Source organism: Xyrauchen texanus, chromosome 40 (genome assembly GCF_025860055.1).
Source record: "Xyrauchen texanus isolate HMW12.3.18 chromosome 40, RBS_HiC_50CHRs, whole genome shotgun sequence".
In the NCBI taxonomy this organism is placed as follows: Eukaryota; Metazoa; Chordata; class Actinopteri; order Cypriniformes; family Catostomidae; genus Xyrauchen; species Xyrauchen texanus.
The window spans coordinates 9671540-9692567 of record NC_068315.1 but is presented as its reverse complement, the minus strand read 5'-3'; the positions used below and the strand labels follow the sequence as shown (position 1 = coordinate 9692567).

The 21028-nt window shown below is 36.8% G+C and overlaps 1 protein-coding gene across 1 annotated transcript in view; it reads left to right on the top strand.

Moving 5' to 3' along the window:
- The window catches only part of LOC127633304 (Na(+)/H(+) exchange regulatory cofactor NHE-RF1-like), a 31335-nt gene that overhangs the window by 7988 nt on the left and 2319 nt on the right, over window positions 1-21028 (top strand). The window contains exons 2-4 of the mRNA XM_052112319.1: window positions 8764-8934; window positions 15489-15642; window positions 18671-18714. Of these exons, the coding sequence (XP_051968279.1) occupies window positions 8764-8934; window positions 15489-15642; window positions 18671-18714 (369 nt within the window). The remainder of the gene's footprint in view (window positions 1-8763; window positions 8935-15488; window positions 15643-18670; window positions 18715-21028) is intronic.

Below are 21028 nucleotides of genomic sequence, written 5' to 3'. Positions count from 1 at the left end.
GGAGGGTAGAGTTACATGGGGTAACCTCCTCATGGTCACTATAATGTGGTTTGCTCTCAGTGGGGAGCGTGGTGAGTTATGCGTGGATGGCACTACTTTTACATGCACCCTCATAATGCGATTACAATGCAATTAAGGCTACTCTGCAATTAAACTGTTGCTCATGTTAACAGAATATTGCAATTGTGATATTGCAATTATGCTAATAATCAGAGTAATGATAATCGCAGTAAGATATTTGGAATAAACCATATGTGAAGTACTCCTATTTTAATCGCTTTATACTGGCATGTAAATGCTCTAATAGCATTTCTTCCTCTTTGACCAAAGTGCGCCTGTGCCAGTGCTGCAGATGGATGATGTTACACTCAAGCACATCAGGTTCAAAAACATCACGAAACAAAAGCTGCACTTACTTCTCTGCTTCATACGAAACGGCAGTTTCTTGCACAGTTTTTCAGCAGTGGTGCTCCCCAACTGCATAATCTACAGCCTCGCGGCAAAAGAATATGTCAGTTTACAGTCTAAATGTAATGTTGGTGAGATAAAAAGTATATAGAGCAAAAACAAATGGCATGAACAAACAAGTGACTCTTTGAACCGATTATTTGTTTTATTAATGTTCTGCTATGGAAATATGGAGCTATATAAACTGGATTGAGGGGCAGAAAGAAAACCCTCTTAGATTAAATTTGATAGAAAACCCATTAACTCATTATGAATGCTGTTACTTTTGGATGATCAGACACTTTTGAAGTCTATATTAAGACCGTAACAAGTATCTCCGGCTAAGTATCTAAATGTTTTTTTTTTTTTATCTAAACTTCGATTAGATAAACAGTAGTTTGTACATTTGTGGAATAAACCATTCTGTACTAAGACCCATGTAAGTGTTACTTTAGTGATAAACCATGTAAGAACATACCGTAGTGATAATAAGTTATTGGGTGAATCTAACAAAAACATGTCCAGTTCGCATTTCACTCCAAAATCAAAAGAAAATGCACAGTAAATTTAGTTTTCTGTAAATGAAATTAAGCCTGTTTAAGGACTTAAGCACTTTATTCTCAGTGATGATTCTCATTACTGTAATAAAGTAATTTTACTATGAAATCATCAATCACATGCATTTACTGCTCATCTGAGTGTCCATTCCAAGGGGTTTTGATAAGATTTTGTTCATAAAATCACATTGTTGTGTTGCAGGTCTCTTATTAAAGCAGATGATGTCATCTTTCCTTTGTGAATGTGTGGGTCCTTGCCAAACCTTCCTCAAAGATAGAGGCCCACACCCAAGTCCTTTCCCACACTCCCACAATTCTCCCTTTGCTCATACCCAGCATGACTGAACAGTCATGTGCAAAAGCCATCAGTTCTATATCTTTTCAATACTATATCTTCTCAAATGTATAACATTATTGTTTAAGTTGTAACCTCCACACCAGATTTGCTTAAGCCAAGTGTACACTACACGACTTGCAGGCAAGTCAAGTCATATTATTTGTTTAGCGCCTTTCACAAAACACATAATTTCAAAGCAGCTTTACAGAAGATCATGCATTAACAGAAAATGAAACTGTAATATCCATAATGTCTTAGTCATCATTGTGTAGTTTGATCAAATACAGTTGTGAATTGTGTTTAAAAATAAGTAATTACTGTAAATAATAATTGTATTTATAACCCCAGTGAACAAGATGAAGGTGACTGTGGCAAGGAACACAAAACTCCATAAGATGTTGGTTAATGGAGAAAAATAAACTTGGTAGAAACCAGACTCACTGTGGGGGGCCAGTTCCCCTCTGGCTAACATCATGAATATAATGTCAATAATACTTATGTATAGTCCAAGTCATTGTTTAAAATGATTAAACTAAGTAAGTGTTAAGGGACAGTCTTTAAACATTGATTTTGTATGAACTGTAAGATTAATGACTAATGTCTTTTGAAGTCCATCCTGGATTAACTGCAGAAGTTCAAATAGATGTAATTGTCCTTGTTAGTTGGCTGATGAAGGGTTTTGTTGGCAATTAATTGATAGTCTGTGCATTCCATTTCAAGAGTGTAGTCCATCATTAGACCGAGGTGATGTAGGCAGAGATCAGTGAGGTGCATCGCAGTTCAACCTGGCCGGTAATTTTGGAGTGGTCTATCCTAAATCCAAGGTTCAGGCAATGGCATATGAAGTATCCCATGTCTTATGGTTTGAGTTGGCATCAGTTCATCCTTTGAAGTCCATTGTAATAGACTGAAGTGATGTTTGGCTGGCACCGGCTGCTATTAGTCCGCATCACTCAGCGACACATAGCAGTGGAGTCCAACACAAAGCAGGAAATGAGCTGGATCCAACCGGTGATAGGAGTCCCCAGGTTGAGACAGGGAAACAAATAGAATAATATTAGCATAGATGCCATTCAATTTATAGCAGATTTATAGATCACAATCATTGTTTCTGGTTCCGGCAGACCTAACTAAAGCAGCCTAATTGTGAGTTAAAGGATAAATTAGGTGTATGCCTGGCTAAGTAGATGAGTCTTTAGTCTAGACTTTAGCTGAGTGAGTGTGTCTGCATCCCAAACAGTGTTAGGGAGACTATTCCATAATTTAGGAGCCAAATATGAAAAGGATCTAACGATTTTTGTGGATTTTGATATTCTAGGAACTATTAACAGGCCAAAATTTTGCGATCGTATTGAATGTGATGGAATATGGCGTGGTAGAAAGTCACTTAAGTACTTCGGAGCTAGACCAGTCAAAGCTTTGTATGTGGTTAACAGAATTTTTAAATTAATACGAAATTTAACAGGTAGTCAATGTAACAATGATAAAATGGGGCTAATATGATCATATTTCTTGGTTCTAGTCAGCACTCTGGCTGCTGCATTTTTAATTGAAATGTATTTATTGATCTTGCTGGACATCCTCCCAGTAATGCATTACAATAATCTAGTCTTGAGGTCATGAATGCATGAATTAGTTTTTCGGCATCAGCAACAGAGAGCATGTTCCTTGATTTAGCAATATTTCTTTGGTGGAAGAATGCTGTTCTATAAACATTGAAAATCAAAATTACCAAAGGACAGATTGGTATCAAATATAACACCTCAGTTCTTCACTGTTGAAGACGATGTAACCGTATATTCATCGAGAGTCAAATTATATTTTAGCGGCTTGTTTTTAGATGTTTTTGGTCCAATAATTAGTGTGTCTGTTTTGTCGTAATTGAGTAGAAGTGAGCAAGAGACAGACACAGTGGGTGTGGCATCCAGCCTCGGAGAGTCATTTATTGGAAATAATAATCAAAATAACATGTCCATAAAGGGGAAAATAAAGTGTCCTGGGGAATAGTGTTCATAACAAAGGGGGGATCTGGCATCCTCGCAGTAAGACAGGGCTCTGTGAGGGACTGGGTAGTGTCCATGGAATGGCCCAGGAATGAGCTGGGTCCGTCGGCCGCACACACTACCCTCCAGGGTGTACAGCGTGAAGGGCGGTGGCCTCAGCAGCCTGTCTTCCCAGGGCTGCGGCAGGTGAGAGGGGAAGGTGGCCCGGCCTCTAGAGAACATGTGCAGTTCTCCCCCCGGCGAATCATCTAATTGGCATCTAATAAGATCTGTATTGGGTGAACCGATCACAAATGTACAAGCGAGATACATCGCTATTACACCTGGTTGTCTTTTTTTGTTCGGACACAGTTTTTCTTAATTATTCTCAAACTTGACAGTTAGACAGAATTTTAAGTTATTTTAGTGCATACTGCTAATATCTGGGTCCCTATTGTGCATGTTCATGAAAACATGTGGCTCGTGCCGGTTTTTGCGCTTATTGGTACCATTTTGCGAAACACTTCTGCTTCCTAATACCTTTCTCTCCTCTTGCACTCTCTCTCTATATATTTAACTGGTTTTGGGTCATAACGGTCTCTCACTCGTCGTGAGAGTGCTCACACCTGACAAGACATCTAGATATCAAGCTGATTTGAAAACTGTTGTATCGTCTGGGACTAGTGTCAGCATTTCACAGGAGTGCTCACACAATAAGATTGTACATCTTGAGATTTAAGACTTCTCGTCGGAGACCAGTCGCCAAAGAGACCAGAAAAGTGTGCAAAGGTAGTTTGTAATTAGCTTCTATGAAAACACAAGACTCCCAAGATCCAATGATGTGATAAGATGTACTAAGCTTTCAGATAAAGCTTTCATACTTGTTTCATAAAAGACCCACCTAGAGAGCGGATAATGTAGTATTCTTCACTCCCACTCCTCTCTAAACATTGTGTTCATTCTCTCAAACAGTCAGATGTTGCTACAGCACTTGCTGGCTGGAAAGTTAAAGTTTTGCTGGGTGAAATAAGATCTGAGCTTAGTCTACTGCAAATGCGTCACTGGTCAGTTAAAGCCAAGCAATCGTCATTCGTTAGTGGTGCTCGCTAATGCAAACATTATTCATATTGCTCATACTTAAGATTAGGGATTTGAACATGTTACGTTGCTTTGCGGCTTATTTTAATTGGGATCATCTGCTGTAAGTAACTGTATGCCGTTTTCCATATTGTTTGTTTCATGAAGTAATGAGCGAAAAACACGTCAAAAAGCGTATATGTACAGTGCATCCGGAAAGTATTCACAGCGCTTCACTTTTTCCACATTTTGTTATGTTACAGCTTTCTTCCAAAATTGATTAAATTCATTATTTTCCTCAAAATTCTTCAAACAATACACCATAATGACAATGTGAAAGAGGTTTGTTTGAAATCTTTGTAAATTTTGTTAAAAATAAAAAACGACATAAGTATTCACAGCCTTTGCCATGACACTCAAACTTGAGCTCAGGTGCATCCTGTTTCCACTGATCATCCTTGAGATGTTTCAACAACTTAATTGGAGTCCACCTGTGGTAAATTCAGTTGATTGGACATAATTTGGAAAGGCACACACCTGTCTATATAAGGTCCCACAGTTAACAGTGCATGTCAGAGCACAAACCAAGCCATGAAGTCCAAGGAATTGTCTGTAGACCTCCGAGACCGGATTGTATCGAGGCACAGATCTGGGGAAGGGTACAGAAAAATGTCTGCAGCATTGAAGGTCCCAATGAGCACAGTGGCCTCCATCCGTAAATGGAAGAAGTTTAGAACCACCAGAGCTCTTCCTAGAGCTTGCTGCCCAGCCAAACTGAGCAATCGGGGGAGAAGAGCCTTAGTCAGGGAGGGGACCAGAGCTCCAGCATTTCTCTATGGAGAGAGGAGAACCTTCCAGAAGAACAACCCTCTCTGCAGCACTCCACCAATCAGGCCTGTATGGTAGAGTGGCCAGAAGGAAACCACTCCTCAGTAAAAGGCACATGACAGCCTGCCTGGAGTGTGCCAAAAGGCACCTGAAGGACTCTCAGGCCATGAGAAACAAAATTCTCTGGTCTGAAGAAACAAAGATTGGCCTGAATGACTCTACAACCATCTACTGATGTTTGGAATTAACATTACTTGCATTTGAACATCATATTTATGGGCAAAAAATTTATGGGTTATTTTTTTTTAGACCTTTCCGTTGAAGCAAAGATTTGTGGGCATCCTCCGAATTCCCGAGAAAGAAGGTCGCTTTCGAAGGCTGCATTCAAAGTGTCCTACTCCCTTTTCTGAAACGAGACCTTCTCGATGACATATGTGGCCAACAATTGCGACCTCAGGAGGACGCATCCTTCCAAACGAGACACAGCCATAGTCACACTTCTGGTTCATGTTACATCTGCCAAACCTTAAATAGCAGCAGTTAAGAGTTGTTCAGATTTTGTCTAGATTCTAAGCTTTTAAACAACAAGATAGTTTCTAATTGATTAGCTAAAAGCCACAGTTTAATGGGTTAAAATGCAAAAAGTATTGGCCACAATGATCGACTTTTTTTCTGAACGAGGAAGTGTTCCGCAGTTTGACTGTTTTATTTCCGGTTTCCAGTGTTTTCACTTGCATTGGCGTACAGTATATCCTTAGCAGGTAATGTAATGTTAAAGGTATTCCATTTGTACAAATTTACAAAAAACATGCCGATGCTTCACAGAGTCGAGATGACTGTTTTTTTTATCAATAGTGCCTCACTTGAGTATGTAGATGACATGAAGTGATGGACCAAGGTTAGTTAAGTTGATATAATTAATTATTGTTATTTTAGTTGTTATGACAGCCAACAACTGCACAGGTTCATCCTGAAATCCTTAAATGTTTGGTGTTCTCCTCTGGATCGCTCATTTTGGCAGTTTTTTTCCTTGTGTCTCAAGACCAGTAATAGAAAACGGGCAATTAGAATCATCACTGCGCCACCCAGTGGTTGATCACGAAAACTGTGGATAGTTATTTGGCCGGAAATTGTGTAGTGGCGCATCCTTACCTAAAATCAATCAAAAGCTAGAAAGATTTAAACGGGGCAGGTTGGTTTATGTACCGGTACACTTTTTCATAGTGAGTTGTAAGTCGTTTATGCAGGCTCTTGTAACAAGGACAATCTCTTTGGAGCAACTTGGGGCTAGGTGCTTTGATCAAGGGATTAATGGCCATAGCTCATAATGGCTTGCTCCTTGCTGGGCTCGAACCTACAACCCTCCGATTACCAACCGTGTACTGTAACTACTATGGCACACCATCCACAAATCCTCCATAAACAACTCTTCTGGTGTAGTCTTTCGGCAGGAGGGATTAAAATCTTAGTGTAACATATGGTCTCTGCTGGCTAAGCCTATGCTAATCAGAGCTCAAATAGGTCCTTGCTTTGCATAGTCATCTGTGAGAAGTTTTTTTGTTTCATTAGTGGCGTAGTCAGCTACATGTGCACAGTATATCAAGGGATCGCAATTACGACATCTTTGAAATTGTTAGCCCTAACTTTGAACTGTGGTTAGCCCCCGAGTCAAGTTAGACTCTGAGTGGTTTCTGTAGAAGCGAGAATTTTTAATAGTGTTGAGCACATGCAGTGACCCAAGTCCTGATATATTCACTCCACACTGCTATCCTGTTTCCTGGTAGAGCAGACCTCCCGGGAAGTGTGTTGTAAATACACGGCAGCATTGTACTTCTGCCGTCTGTAGTATCAGTGTTGGAGTGTCATGAGCACCTTGGACTGACAAATTTTAAAATATACATTCACAAAAATGTCCAAAATTTATACAAATGAAATATATTGTGATTTGTGAATATTGAAAGTTTTTGTCATTTATTTTTCCAGATATAATATTATGGTAATTGTTTGGTTTATTTTATCATCAAAATATATTTTTATCAAATACATTTTTATATTTTAATTATAAAATATGCAACAATGGCTCAAAATGATACATCAGGAAACTATATTGTAAATATTGTATTTAAATATATATTTTTTCATTTATATTATTTTGCCATTTTGACTTATTTTTTATATCAGGAAAAATATATTGTGAATATTGAATTTAAACATTTTAGTTATTTATTTTTCAAAATATTATTGATGCAATTTTTTAAAATACATTTTGGTATCAAAATATGTAAAATAACAACAACAACAAAAAAAGTAAAGGTGGTAGGGAAAATAAGTAAAAGGAAGGTAAATAAGGGAGAACTAAGTTTGTTATAGACACATTGAGGCAAGTATATGTTTGATATTGAAAAGTTATAATTTTTTTAATATATTGTGACATTTTAAGGATATTCTAGAGAGTTGGGGGTAGGCTCCTTTGACTTAACCCAGTCAGCAACAACCTAGAAACACCCTAGCAATGTGTTTGGTTAGCCACACATTATTATTATTATTATTATTATTATTATTTAGTATTTTATTTTAATAAAATATGTAAAGATCTAGTTATATGTGTTAAGACATTGTGATCTCATGTTTGCTAACTTTATGTTGACTCATCCATAGATAAATATGTGCATGCATACAGCAGGTAGATATAATTGTGCAGCAATCATCTTATCTGTTTGTACAATTTCAGCCATATAAATTAAAGGCTGGTTTGCTGAAGAGGGAAGTGCACAGATGACTGATCAGTTTCATCAGTCTAATTTTAGTGTTTCATCTTGAGACTTTTTAAAATGGTATACAGTTTATTTCTCTCTTTTAAATAGCTCTCTTTTTTATTAATGTGGTTTTCTTTAGAGATGTTGATCAATATTGTGAAATCTTGAATGTTTCTTTGTCTGACATCTTTACTTAAATAAGGTGTCACTTATCGATAAGGCAGGGTGACTTTGCTTTTGACTTTGTTGGGTGACTTTCTGTATGTTATCATTTTTTACATTCTTGTGCATGGTAGAAAGGAAATTATTTTGCTGTGTGGTGAAGGTTTGATTGCTTTGAACCATGTTTCTTTTACATTACATTTGCATTCATGTTAATTGAAAACTCTTTTATCCAAATAAACTTACATTGCATTCAGAATTTGGTCAGTTCATGTATTCCGTGGGAATTGAACCCAAAGCCTTGCCTTTGCAGCATGATCTGCCTTTCCTACTATTACATTTAAAAAGGGACATTTTCTTTTGGGAAATGTGGTTACCATAGAGAGAGTTGGTCAGCTGTGATTTTAGCTGGCTTGTATTTACTTTTTACTGAAGTCTTGACTATAGTTTGCATCTTAATTATTAATTTAAAACTATGATGTCTATCATGATACATGTCATGATATAAGCTTATTACTGAAATTATATGTTTTGTCTTTATGCTTGTTTTGCACATTTTGGAAGTATCAGTGTATCAACCTCTTTTAGTTTATTAATTGTTCATTGTCTCTGTGTAGGAATCAAAGAATGAGTTACGTCCACGTCTTTGTCACATGAAGAAGGGTGCTACCGGATATGGCTTTAACCTACACACAGAGAAGTCTAAAGCTGGCCAGTACATCAGGGCGGTGGATGAGGACTCTCCAGCAGAGAAATCTGGACTTCGGCCTCAAGATAAAATATTGCAGGTACAATACATATAATCAGTAAAATACACAACTGTGAATTAATTCAGGAATGTGATCAGATCAAAGCCTTCAGTTCACTGATTACTTTCTCACATTCCAGTGCATTTTGTCAGCCAATGGCTTTTCTTCACAATGTTCAAATGAAGCAGAAAGTCATTTGTGTTATAGTGATTTTCTTGACTCCCCACCCTCCCCCCGAAAACAACATCCTATATACAAATAGTTAACCCCTAAGTGATAATGCTGTCATTATTTACTCACTCATGTTATCACAAACCTGTATTATTTTTCCCGTAGTACACAAAATTAGATTCTAATTTTTTTAAGAATCTAAAATATTCTATTTTAGTGCTATGGAGAAGATGAAGTGAATAATGAGCACATTTTTCCACCTTAATCAACCTGTGTAATTATTATGACACTTGTACAGAGTGTTAATGAGTAAATGCCTGACTGTATGTGCTGTGTTTCCACAGCAGTAATCTCATTAGAAATGAGTGAAGGAGCGGCCAGTGTAATTACTGTCTCTCTGGGAGTGTAGGGATTAGAGAATGCCCAAGGAGAGGTCAGAGCCATTCTAGTTTATCAACCTACTTGCACCCCCGCCCCCAAACCCTACCCCTGCTGGTGATAAAAGGTCAGGCTCAATTCACTTAATATGGCTATGTGATAGAAGTTTGGGTACAGATCCCCAAAAAAGTTCAAGTAAGGCCGGTACGGAAAAGGAGAGATGAAGGGAGTGAAACGAAGAGAGACAGGACTGTCAAACAGATTAAAAACTGATGGACCAAGTTAGAGAGGGGAAACAAAAGCAGACGTGAGTGTAACTAATACAGAGATGCATTTCGATACGCATTAGAATCATGTGGACAATAACATGGATCAGATTTTCTGTGACCAGTGTGGGGGAAGCTACTTTGAAACTGTAGCTTTCTAATCTACAAGCCACTTGTAATTTAAGTAACAGTTGTACATAATTATAGCTATGCATAAGTATACATTAGGTATTTAACTCCAGTCAAGCCACAGTATGTTATTAAGAGTATCAAACCACTTTGAAACAATTTCAGGGGCAATATTATTTTATTATATATCAGATTATATATTATTTACTATCAGAGCTATATTTATCTGGCCTTAAAAACAATAAAGATGTAAATTAAGGTGATAGCATCAATTTACACCAGTTGTAACCAATGGAAAAAAACCTCTATTTATATGTGTCAAAAAGTAAAAACAGTGAACAGTGCAGAATTTAACTAATTATCTTGATACAAATAAAAATGAATTCAATTTCATCGTTAAATGGTTCTTTGAACTGTCTGAGCATTGTTGTCCTAACAAACTGATTAACTAAATTGAATGGGATGTCACAACACTTTGAAAGAGAGAGGCATTTTTGGAGATCATGTTTGATTATTAACTCTGGTTGCCTCTAACTGCATGCACAATACAGTGTGACACATTAGTAACCATCTTTATAAAACATGTATTTCTGGTACTGGATGCCATGCTTTTTTCACAATAAAGCACAGATATGAGCTCTTCACAGTGTTACTTTTTTTTCACTGAGCAGCACCCATAGCTGACCATTTTTTAATGTTCTGGTTACTGTCAGGGACTTTCCATCTTTTTCCTGAGCGCAGAAGTGTTCCACGATTTATAAAGGAAGCCTGCTTTTGTTTTTCGGTCTCCAGTCGCATCGGCGCATATTTTAGCAGATAATGTGATGTGCAGGATATTAAATTGCCAAATAAAAAACTGCCGTTACTTTACAAGAGTTGCGGTGACTGTCTTTTGACAGTGTCTCACCTGTATGGTAGATTACATGAAGTGATTCTCCGAGGTCAGTTACGTTGATGTCATTAACTTCTTTGAGTTATGACAGCCAACAACTGCACAAGTTGAACCTCCACTAATTTTTACTCCAATTAAAACTTAAAATGGTTGTTGTTTTCCATCTGGATCTCACCTTCTGGTAGTTTTTACATTGCATCTTATGGAGACCAAAACACAGTCAATTAAAATCATCATAGTGGCGCCCAGTGGTTGGTCAGAAAAACTGTGGATTTCTTCAAACAGAAGTATTGCATTTAATGATTTTATAAAATAATATTTTAATACATTTGTGTCCGAAATATTATGTGGTAGCCCTTTTATTAAAGCAATAAGGAACTCGAGGCTGTGCCTTTTGAATATAATTATGGCTTAGCCTACAATGCCCTTCAGATGTGAATATATTCACAATGTGACCTCTGGAAAAGGTGGCACGGTACCGAAAAAAAAAAAAAAACAATCACTGTTTTTAAAAATTATGAGATACTGTCATGTCAATGAAGAATGTTGTTAAGTTAGTAATGATGTCAGGGTCATGGTGAATGTGTCATGACAGACTTGTAACTCTGTGGCCATGAGCTCGCAACTGTTTTGATTATATCATGCCTTGTCATGACTACAGTATAACAGTATTCAGAAATGCATGCTTACAACACACGGGTCCCTCGTCTGTCTCACAGTTAAGTTGTTCCAAACTTGTATGATTTTTTTCTCTTCATTGGAATATAGGAGATGTTAGGCAGGTTGTTTGCCTCGGTCACTATTTATTTTCATTGCATTCATCTTTCATGACTTTCATATTTTTTCCTACAATGAAAGTAAATGGTGACTGAGGCTATCATTCTGAATAACATCTCCTTTTGTATTCCACGGATGAAGAAACAAATCAAACAGGTTTTGAACAACACAAGTTCTTTTTGATGACAGAATTTTCATTTTAGGGTGAACTATACCTTTAAGCAACGACTCTGCCTCTTGTGAAATTCTGGTCTACATTGGCCTCACAGAGCAGTTTTAAAGACTGGTCTCATTCGTTCAGAATGCCACAGAACCTTTTCTTTGAATGCTGGCTTCAGTCAGTGGCTGTGCATGGAAGCTCCGTTTTCACACTGTTAGTTTCAGTCCCGTTTCTCAGATTCCAGAGAGCTGAGAGTCCTCAGACATTTAAATGTCAAGCATGAGGTTGAGATGACATGGTATCAAATGACTTCCTGAAAATGAAAACATACCAAGCTATTGTAGTCACTCAGACAAGTGCAATCTAACGCTCTTTGATCCTTCTCTTTTTTGCTTGTATGTTCTATGAGCGTTCTATGAGCGTGACCTCTTGTTATGGGTGTGTTTGTGTAATAGGGCAGTGTTTAAGTGATACTAAGGGACGCATAAGGGGGCTGTTGTTTGCCTGCTGTGTTTTAATTGCCTGCAGAACGAGAGAGTGTGATCGGCATTCCTAAGATTCCTCAGCCTCTGGCTCTCTGACAGAACCTCAGTATTTTCCCAGGTGTCTCCTCTCTGAGAACTAAATGTGGTCCAGCGCTCATTTGTTAACAGATCATTTTTTTTCTTCTATATTTTCTATTAATTCAGAATTGCAGTATATCAAATGAGCAGATTTGTCAAAGAGTGGAGATTTGCTTTGTCTTGGTAGTATACTGCATTACAGTAGTGGAGACCAAGGTTAGTTGTCACACTTTTTACTCCTGTGACTATTTCTCTCTCTTTTAAAAGGTTTTTTTACCTTTTTGTTCTTGGCTTAAAAAAAAAAAAAGCCATTGAACATTTTCACCATAATTGCCCTGGAAAAAAGTTAGTTCAATTAACCGAAGTTGGCATTTTGGCGACTTGTCCCAATATTGGGGCATGTTGTCACAATATATGGGATAAGTTGTGACAATGCAACCCGCCATGAACCCAGTGAAAGTTTCATGCATAGGTTTCTAGTGAGTTTGACCCCCCCCATCAACCAACTAAACAAAATAGTACATTTTACACACTATTATACAGTGCATGCATAAAGTATTCAGACCCCTTAATTCTTTTCACATTTTTTATTGTGTTGCAACCTTACGTTGATGCTAATGTGCTTTAAATTCTTATTTTTTTTTCACATTAATCTACACTCCATACCCCATAATGACAAAACAAAAAACAGATGTTTGATAAATACAAATTCATTAAAAAGAAAAACCTGAATTATTACATTGACATAAGTATTCAGACCTTTAACTCAGTACTTCGTTGAAGCACCTAAGTGCAAGATTTGGGGCAAGTCCGGGCTCTGGCTGGGCCACTCAAGGACATTCACAGTGTTGTCCCTAAGCCACTCTTGTGTTGTCTTGGCTGTGTGCTTAGGGTCATTGTCCTGTTAGAAGGTGAAGGCTGAGGTCCTGAGTGCGCTGGACCAGGTTTTCATTAAGTATTTTGCTGCGTTCAGCTTTCCTTCAACCCTGACCAGTCCCCCAGTCCCTGCCGCTGAAAAACTCCATGTTTCACTGTTGGGATGGTATTGTGCAGGTGATGAGTGGTGCCTGGTTTCCTACAGACATGACGCCTGGAATTGAGGCCAAACAATCTTGTTTGTCACAGATTGAGAGTACTGTTTGGTTCTTTTTTCAAATTTCAAGTGGGCTTTCATTTGTCTTGCACTGAGAAGAGGCTTCCGTCTAGCCATTCTACCATTAAGCCCAGATTGGTTAAGGGTTGCAGTGATGGTTGTCCTTCTGCAAGTTTCTCCCATCTCCACACATGATCTCTGGAGCTCAAACAGAGTGACCATCGGGTTCTTGGTCACCTCTTTTACCAAGGCCCTTCTCCCTCGATTGCTCAATTTGGCCGGGCGACCAGCTCTAGGAAGAGTCATTGTTGTTCCAAACTTCCATTTAAGAATTATGGAGGACACTGTGCTCTTGGTAACCGTTTTGTAGCCTTCTCCAGATCTGTGCCTCGACACAATCCTGTCTCTTAGCTCTGCAGGCAGTTCCTTTGACCTCACGGCTTGGTTTTTGCTCTGATGTGCATTTTCAGCTGTGAGACCTTATATAGACAGGTGTGTGCCTTTCCAAATCTACCACAGGTGGACTCCAGTCAAAGTGTAGAAACATCTCAAAGATGATCCAGAGGAATGGGATGCACCTGAGCTAAATTACAAGTGTCATAGCAAAGGGTCTGAATTAGGGCTGTCAATTGCTAAAAATGTTTAATTGAATTAATTACATGATGTCTCAATTAATTAATCGCATTAACAAAGATTTGTTGAGAAAGCCCCTCATATAACAATAATTAAATATATAATGATGAAATAATTATACATATCTTTAAATATATATATTTTTTATATATACAGTATCTCACAAAAGTGAGTACACCCCTCACATTTTTGTAAATATTTGATTATATCTTTTCATGTGACAACACTGAAGATATGACACTTTGCTACAATGTAAAGTAGTGAGTGTACAGCTTGTATAACAGTGTAAATTTGCTGTCCCCTCAAAATAACTCAACACACAGCCATTAACGTCTAAGCCGCTGGCAACAAAAGTGAGTACACCCCTAAGTGAAAATGTCCATATTGGGCATTTATTTGGGCAAAAATAAAAGGGGAAAAAATTATGAAGCACAAACTGAATAAACCGCAAAAAATGAAAAGTTAACGAATATATTTATCAATATATAGTACATTTCTGACATTTTAAAACATGTGACAATCTGCTGCTATAAAAATGTGATAACATGCCTGACCTGACTTTCATGAAAAAAAAAATTTCTTTGGAAACAAATTAAATCTGTCTGTATGACTGTATTGACTGTATTGTATTGTACTGTGTTGACTTTTGGCTTAATGTATGTCGGTGTGGTTTGATCATGTTTTCTTGTTTACCCAAGAGCTATAACAACAATATGACAATAGTGAAACTTTACTTTGGAGGCTAGCATTAAAAAAATTACTTTAATTTAAGAGGGTTTTGAACAGTGTTTGAAACCAACGAACCAAATTTAGCCTTGAGACAACTAGTCCTGGTCTCCCCTATAATGTATTCTAATTTAGAATACATTGGCATGCCAAAAACTCATATGTTTCTTTGAAAATCAATATCACACACAAATTAATTAAAACTAAATTAAAAGAGCCCAAGTCTAGGACATAAGAACTAATTTGTTATTGATTTTAAAGTAATTGACTAAAAGTAAGGAATAAAGCAAAAGTTTATTTTAGTTTAATGTAATGTAATTTAAAATAAGTTAAATTACTTAACTTAATCAATACTTACATATTGATTTGTTCATTTAATTTATTCCATACTGTTATTAACCCAGATTAAAATTAAATAAAAAAATAATTATTTAAAACACTGGTGGTTTAATGAAGAAAAATGAAGAAATTGGCAATTAACAAACCCAGTGAAAATGAATACTGTAAGGAATTAACATCAAAGTAATTTTGAAGTGTAAAGTAAAGATGAAAGAAATACTGCTATACCTCAACACAAATTATTTGTTCACTCCTGAAATATACAGAATCACAGGTGCTCACCACCACAGCCACATGCTTTGAATGATCCAGAGACACTAATGTTCATGTATTTATCCAGATATGTCGGAAAGAATAGAGGCTTCCTGCATTCCCTCCACATTCCACAACTCTCACATATAACCACTTCAGTCTCCCTCTTTCAGTAGATCTAAACATATGAATGAATGTTCTGTTCTCTCTGCAGGTGAATGATGTTGCTGTGCATGGGATGCATCATTCAGATGTGGTGGCGGCCATTAAAGCAGGAGGAGACGAGACCAGACTACTGGTGGTGGATCCTGAGGCAGAAGCCTTCTTCGCCAGCTGTCAAGTACTGCCCACTGAGAAACATCTCACAGGTACCAGTAACAATTAAAAGGTATAGATCACCCAAATATGAAAATGTTGTCATGATTTAATTACACATGTTATTTCAAACTGTACAACTTTCTTCTGAGAGAACAACAGGAGATGTTAGGTAGAATGTTAGCTTCACTCCAAATTCACTTTCATTGTATGGAAAAAAGATCCAGTGGAAGTGAATGGTGATTGAGGCTAACATTGTGCATAACATCTCCTTTTGTGTGCGGAAGAACGTAAGTCAGACTTTGGAACAACATGAGGGTGAATAAATGTTAACAGAATTTTAATTTTTTAGTGAACTATTACTTAAAAACACTTCCTTGCAGCAGTGAGTTAACCACGTGCAAAGTGTGAAAATGAAAGTCTATCCTTTAACATGGATTTGCTGATAAAGAACATTTTTGTTCACTTTGACAAACACTCACTCACACTCTCGCATAGTAACAGACTGCTGGTTAAAGATCAACTCGAGGCCTGCAGTGACACTGTCTGTACATGAGAATTAGTCAAAGTCAATAGCGCACTGCCAGCATGTCGTCATGGTGATCAGGGCCATGGCAACAGTATGATAAATGAGTCGAACACCCGCACCTTAAAAATGTCAGACAGGCAAACTACTCATGTTTGCAGTCTAGCCACCACATTATAATAATACAAACATGATATATATTGTCCACAAAAAGTATTTGGCCAGTTAAAGCACACATACTGTAAAAATGCTTTACTGTCATAGCGTAATATAAAATAAATATATAAATATAATATATATTATATATATGGAAATAAGGAAATCACTATTTTAAGTGAATGTGGGCAATTTTTGGAGGGTTTAAACACAGAAATGTGAAGCTTATAATTTTATAATGCACTTGCATTAATTGTTATTTAAGTTGTGAAGTTGTTTTAAATTGTAATTTTTAACAGTCGTTTTAGGGTTTGATGACATTACATCGTCATGGTAAGGAAGTTGTAAAATTGGCTGTAACTTTACACAGAAAAGGTTAGTAAGTGTTTTTATCACACAAACATCATGTTTACATGCATATCCTTTGTCTTCTCTTGTGTCTATACTTTTGAAAAAGTGAGTATTTTAACATTCAAAAATTGGCCCCCATTCCCTTCCATTGTAAGTACCTCACTGTAACCCAGAAAAGGAGGGATGAATTGAAAAACATTTTTGTGGTAATCAACATTATGCCACAAATGCTGTCAATTGAGCTTAACTTGTACTGAACAAAGGAACTTTCCTTTAAGTTAATATTTGGGGTGGTGGTATGTACAAAATCTTAAGATCCTAGTAATTCTACTGGATGTGTAACAATGTAGTAGTAATGTTTATATTTATATCTATCTATCGATCGATCTTATCGATCGATCTATCGATCTTATCGATCGATATTACATATCTCTTTAGTAATGCCTTTTTTTTTAATCTAGTGAGTTAAATACTTTGCAAATGAAATGTTCTTCATCACATTCATTTATTTAAAGCATATACTTTTATATATGCGGTAGAACTTGATGGAAGCAAACCACTTTGTAAGAATACTCATAACAAATGAATGAATACAGTCTTGCATCAGTGCAAGCTGATGCAACAGCTGCTTCACATGTCAAAATGAATTCCCTCCCATTGTAATCAACAAAGCTTTCTACTCTGGCAGTGTCTGTCTGCAACACCGTTTGGAGATTAAAGCATTTTCTGCTTGGCCACATCTGACACAAAGCAGAAAACTGGCCTGCCCTGGTTAATAGTTGTCTTTTTTTCTTATCTTTGTCTTTATCAATTAATTTATCAAGGTGTAACAGATCATTAACCCCAATAAAACATCAAGTTATTGACAATTTGACCTTTAGCCAGAACAGCTTTACTGATGCCCTCATCCATGTTTGTCAGGCATTTCAAGTTCAGATGATTCAGAAGTGCTTTAGCTCAAGGTGCAAGAACACATAATTGTGCACTACTGTTAAACTGAAAAACTTTATCAGAGAAAAAAAGAATTATGTTGACAGAAATGTAAAGTTTTTCCTGTCGATGTTATTGTTTGTTTGTTTTAACAACTAGGATACGAGTCAAATGTATTTTCTGTGGTAAATTACAGCGTGCTACAGATAGAGCTTAAACTGTATTTAACCAGAAATATTTCTGTAAAGAACAAAATTAGGTTTATCTGTGAGTAGAGCATAGTACTGTACGATGAATTATATGGGATCCACCATTGTGTCAGCCATAGATATTTATCAGCCAATTATTCACCAAATGTAATATTCATATTTATTCATAAATAATTATGTACATGTTTTGCGCTTATAAAGTTTTTTCTGTCTAATATATAGAAACACCTACCAAAAAAAATTAATCCTACAAAGCATGTTAAATATGCATAATAAACATTTTTAATGTTCCATCATGTCAAATGTGAGTTAATTTTTTATAAATGAATATTCAGCATTAATTTCAATTGACAGCATTTGAGGCATAATGTTGATTACTGCATAAATTATTTTTGACTCTTTGCTCCTTTAAAACAAGCAAAAATCTGGGTTAGATTAATTCTCTTAGTGAATGGGGGCCAATCCATAAATGTAAAATACTTACTGTTTCAAATGTTTAGACACAAAACGTAAACAATATGTATTTTAACATGATTTTAGTGTGATAAAACTGCTTTCTTACCTTTTCTGTGTGAAGTTATTTCCCATTTTACAACTTGTTTGCCATGACGTCATAATACCATAAACCCTACAACCCTGAAACAACTGTTAAAACAACTATTTAAAACTCAAATAATACTATTAATAATACTATTTTAATAAAAATATTTTATTTATATTAAATTCTGCACATGCATTCCAATATATATCTTGATGCAATCCTTCCTCATCCGCCTGTTTTCATCAGCATCGACACAGCCATTGACCTGGAAAATAAAAAATGGCACTCCATGCCAAAAAGGTTGCCGGCCCCTGGTCTAATGAATGGCATTTCTCTGATTGTGGTGGTTTCTCTCTCTCTGTTCTCAGGTCCACTCCCAGAACCTGTCGTCAGCCATGATGCAGATGAACAGGTGTGTTAAATTTAGAAAGCTTCACCTGTATGCATTGAATGAAGTGGAATTCCAAAAGCAAATGTATTTGGACCTAAGTGGGCAACTTTTTCTCTCAAAAAGTGGGCATGTGATATGTTTTACTTTGTTTGTACTTATTATATTTACACAATTGCATGTCGTTACTAATGTCTTCAAGAGCATCATTGAGTGGATTAGACGAGCAGTATTAAGAAGAGGACAACTCTGTGGTGTCTGAAACCAGACAGTCTTGGGGCCACTTTTAATACACTGTTCTGGTTTCTCTCAACCAGCACTACTCAGTTTCCCCACTGCTAGATTAGACGAGCTGTGAGACAGAAATATGAACTGGAACAGATAATCGCTGCTTCCTCTCAGTTAATGGAGGCTCACTGGCCAGGTATCTGTCAGCAGATAAAAAATATCTCCTGGTGTGGGGGAGATGTTGGTCTTTCTCTTTACATAAACAGAAGCATCTGTATCTTTATCAGAGCCATGAAGACCCAGGGAAACATCTGAAGGGTGTAGAATATTTGAGAAATACCAGCGGTACCAGGTTTAGACGGGTTGAAAATTCTTGGCTCTTGCTCAGCTGTTGGGTTCAGATACTAAGCAAAGACACTGCAGAGTTTGAGTCCTGCATATCCAGGACTTGCCATCATTACTTGTAATATTTGTGGATATGCTAGTGTGGTTTAGATCAGCAGTTCTAAAATGAGGGGCTGTGAAATATTAGAGGACTATGGTCAATTTGCAGGGAGACTGTAAGATGAAGTGAAACTATTGTAAATAAAGTAGTATATGTGTTTCTTCAACTTAGGGCACTTTTAGCACATTGGACAGTTAAAACATTTTTCTCACACACTCATTTTTATAATTAGTTTACTAGCAATACCCAACAGTATATGTACAGGATATTTGTCTTTTTCACACTTTTTGCATAATTTGACAAAATAACAGCTTGGTTGGAAATAACACCCAATAACATTATTCTGCTCACAAGTGGTATTTACTAATATTTACTTTATTTAGAGTGGGCAAAATTGTTAAGGAGGGTAAAGCTACTGGCATTGCCCCAAAAAGGGACGGTCTCTCCAAATCGCCTTTGAAGATATAGGGAGCCCCTTACATAATCCTTTCCTTAACCTTAAATATGATTGGAACTGACACCCCATTTTGGAGTAACCACACCACTTTTGGAGATTCCGCCCCTATTTTGAGGTCTCATGCCTGCTACTAAAGACCTTATTCATGCTAGCGCCATATTTGATTATTATTGGGAATGGCAACGAAGCTGTGTCCCAAACGACACACTATGCACTATTAAAATATACTATGCACTCAGCCATGTAGTGTATGAATTTTCATACTACAGTTTTTTACTACATGGAAGGATTCGTCGTTTAACGGTTGACAGAATTGACGTTTTAAACGCACAGGGTGTGCAGCTAGCTTTAACAGGTTCGCCGACATCAGTTCGACACTTGTATCTTAACATACATATTCACACAGCTTGGGGTGATGGTAAAACATTCAACTAACATTTGGAAGGTGCTTTATCCACTGAAGCTTCGCAAGCTGCTACATTCTTCATTATTTACAACCGTTTTGTCAGACTAGCAGCGCAGCCAGGTAACTCCGCCCCTTCCACTGTGTGTGGCATGCGCTGGGTGCATGAAGTGTCCAACACTCCACACTCTAAAAGTTAATCATCCGGGTACTTAAATTCCACTTCTTTTTGCTGTATTTTCCATATAACCGTACTACTACTACTGTGTAGAATAGTGCAGAAGTGTGCGGTTTGGGATCCACCTTGAGTCTGTGAGGGATAGACTTAGTCTCTTCGATGACACGAACAGTATAAAGATGTATAAAGCTGCTAGATCTGATTTTAGACAACTCATGTTGTCTGAAGATCTTTGCATACTGAATATACTTGGAAAGATGTTTTATAAATGTTTTGTCTGTGGAATGATCCAAAATCACTTTAAACTGCAGTACAGCCCATTGAAGAGACAGTAAGTCTATCAGTCACAGCCTCATTTCCATTAAAAATCAAAGATGGTGCAAGTGTGAATAAGGTCTATACCTACTTGAAATTGTTTAGTGAGGTGGAAGTGATGCCACACTCACAGAGAATGAAAAAAAAACTAATTATAGCAATAATTTTCACACAATAAATATTGAAATGGTTTGATAATCTAAACAAATGTTTTTTTTTTTTTTAATGTAGTAATTTGTATTTTTATAATTGAATTTCATTGTTTAATATTGGCAGTCTAAAATTGTAAAATATATACATAAAAGGCTTTTC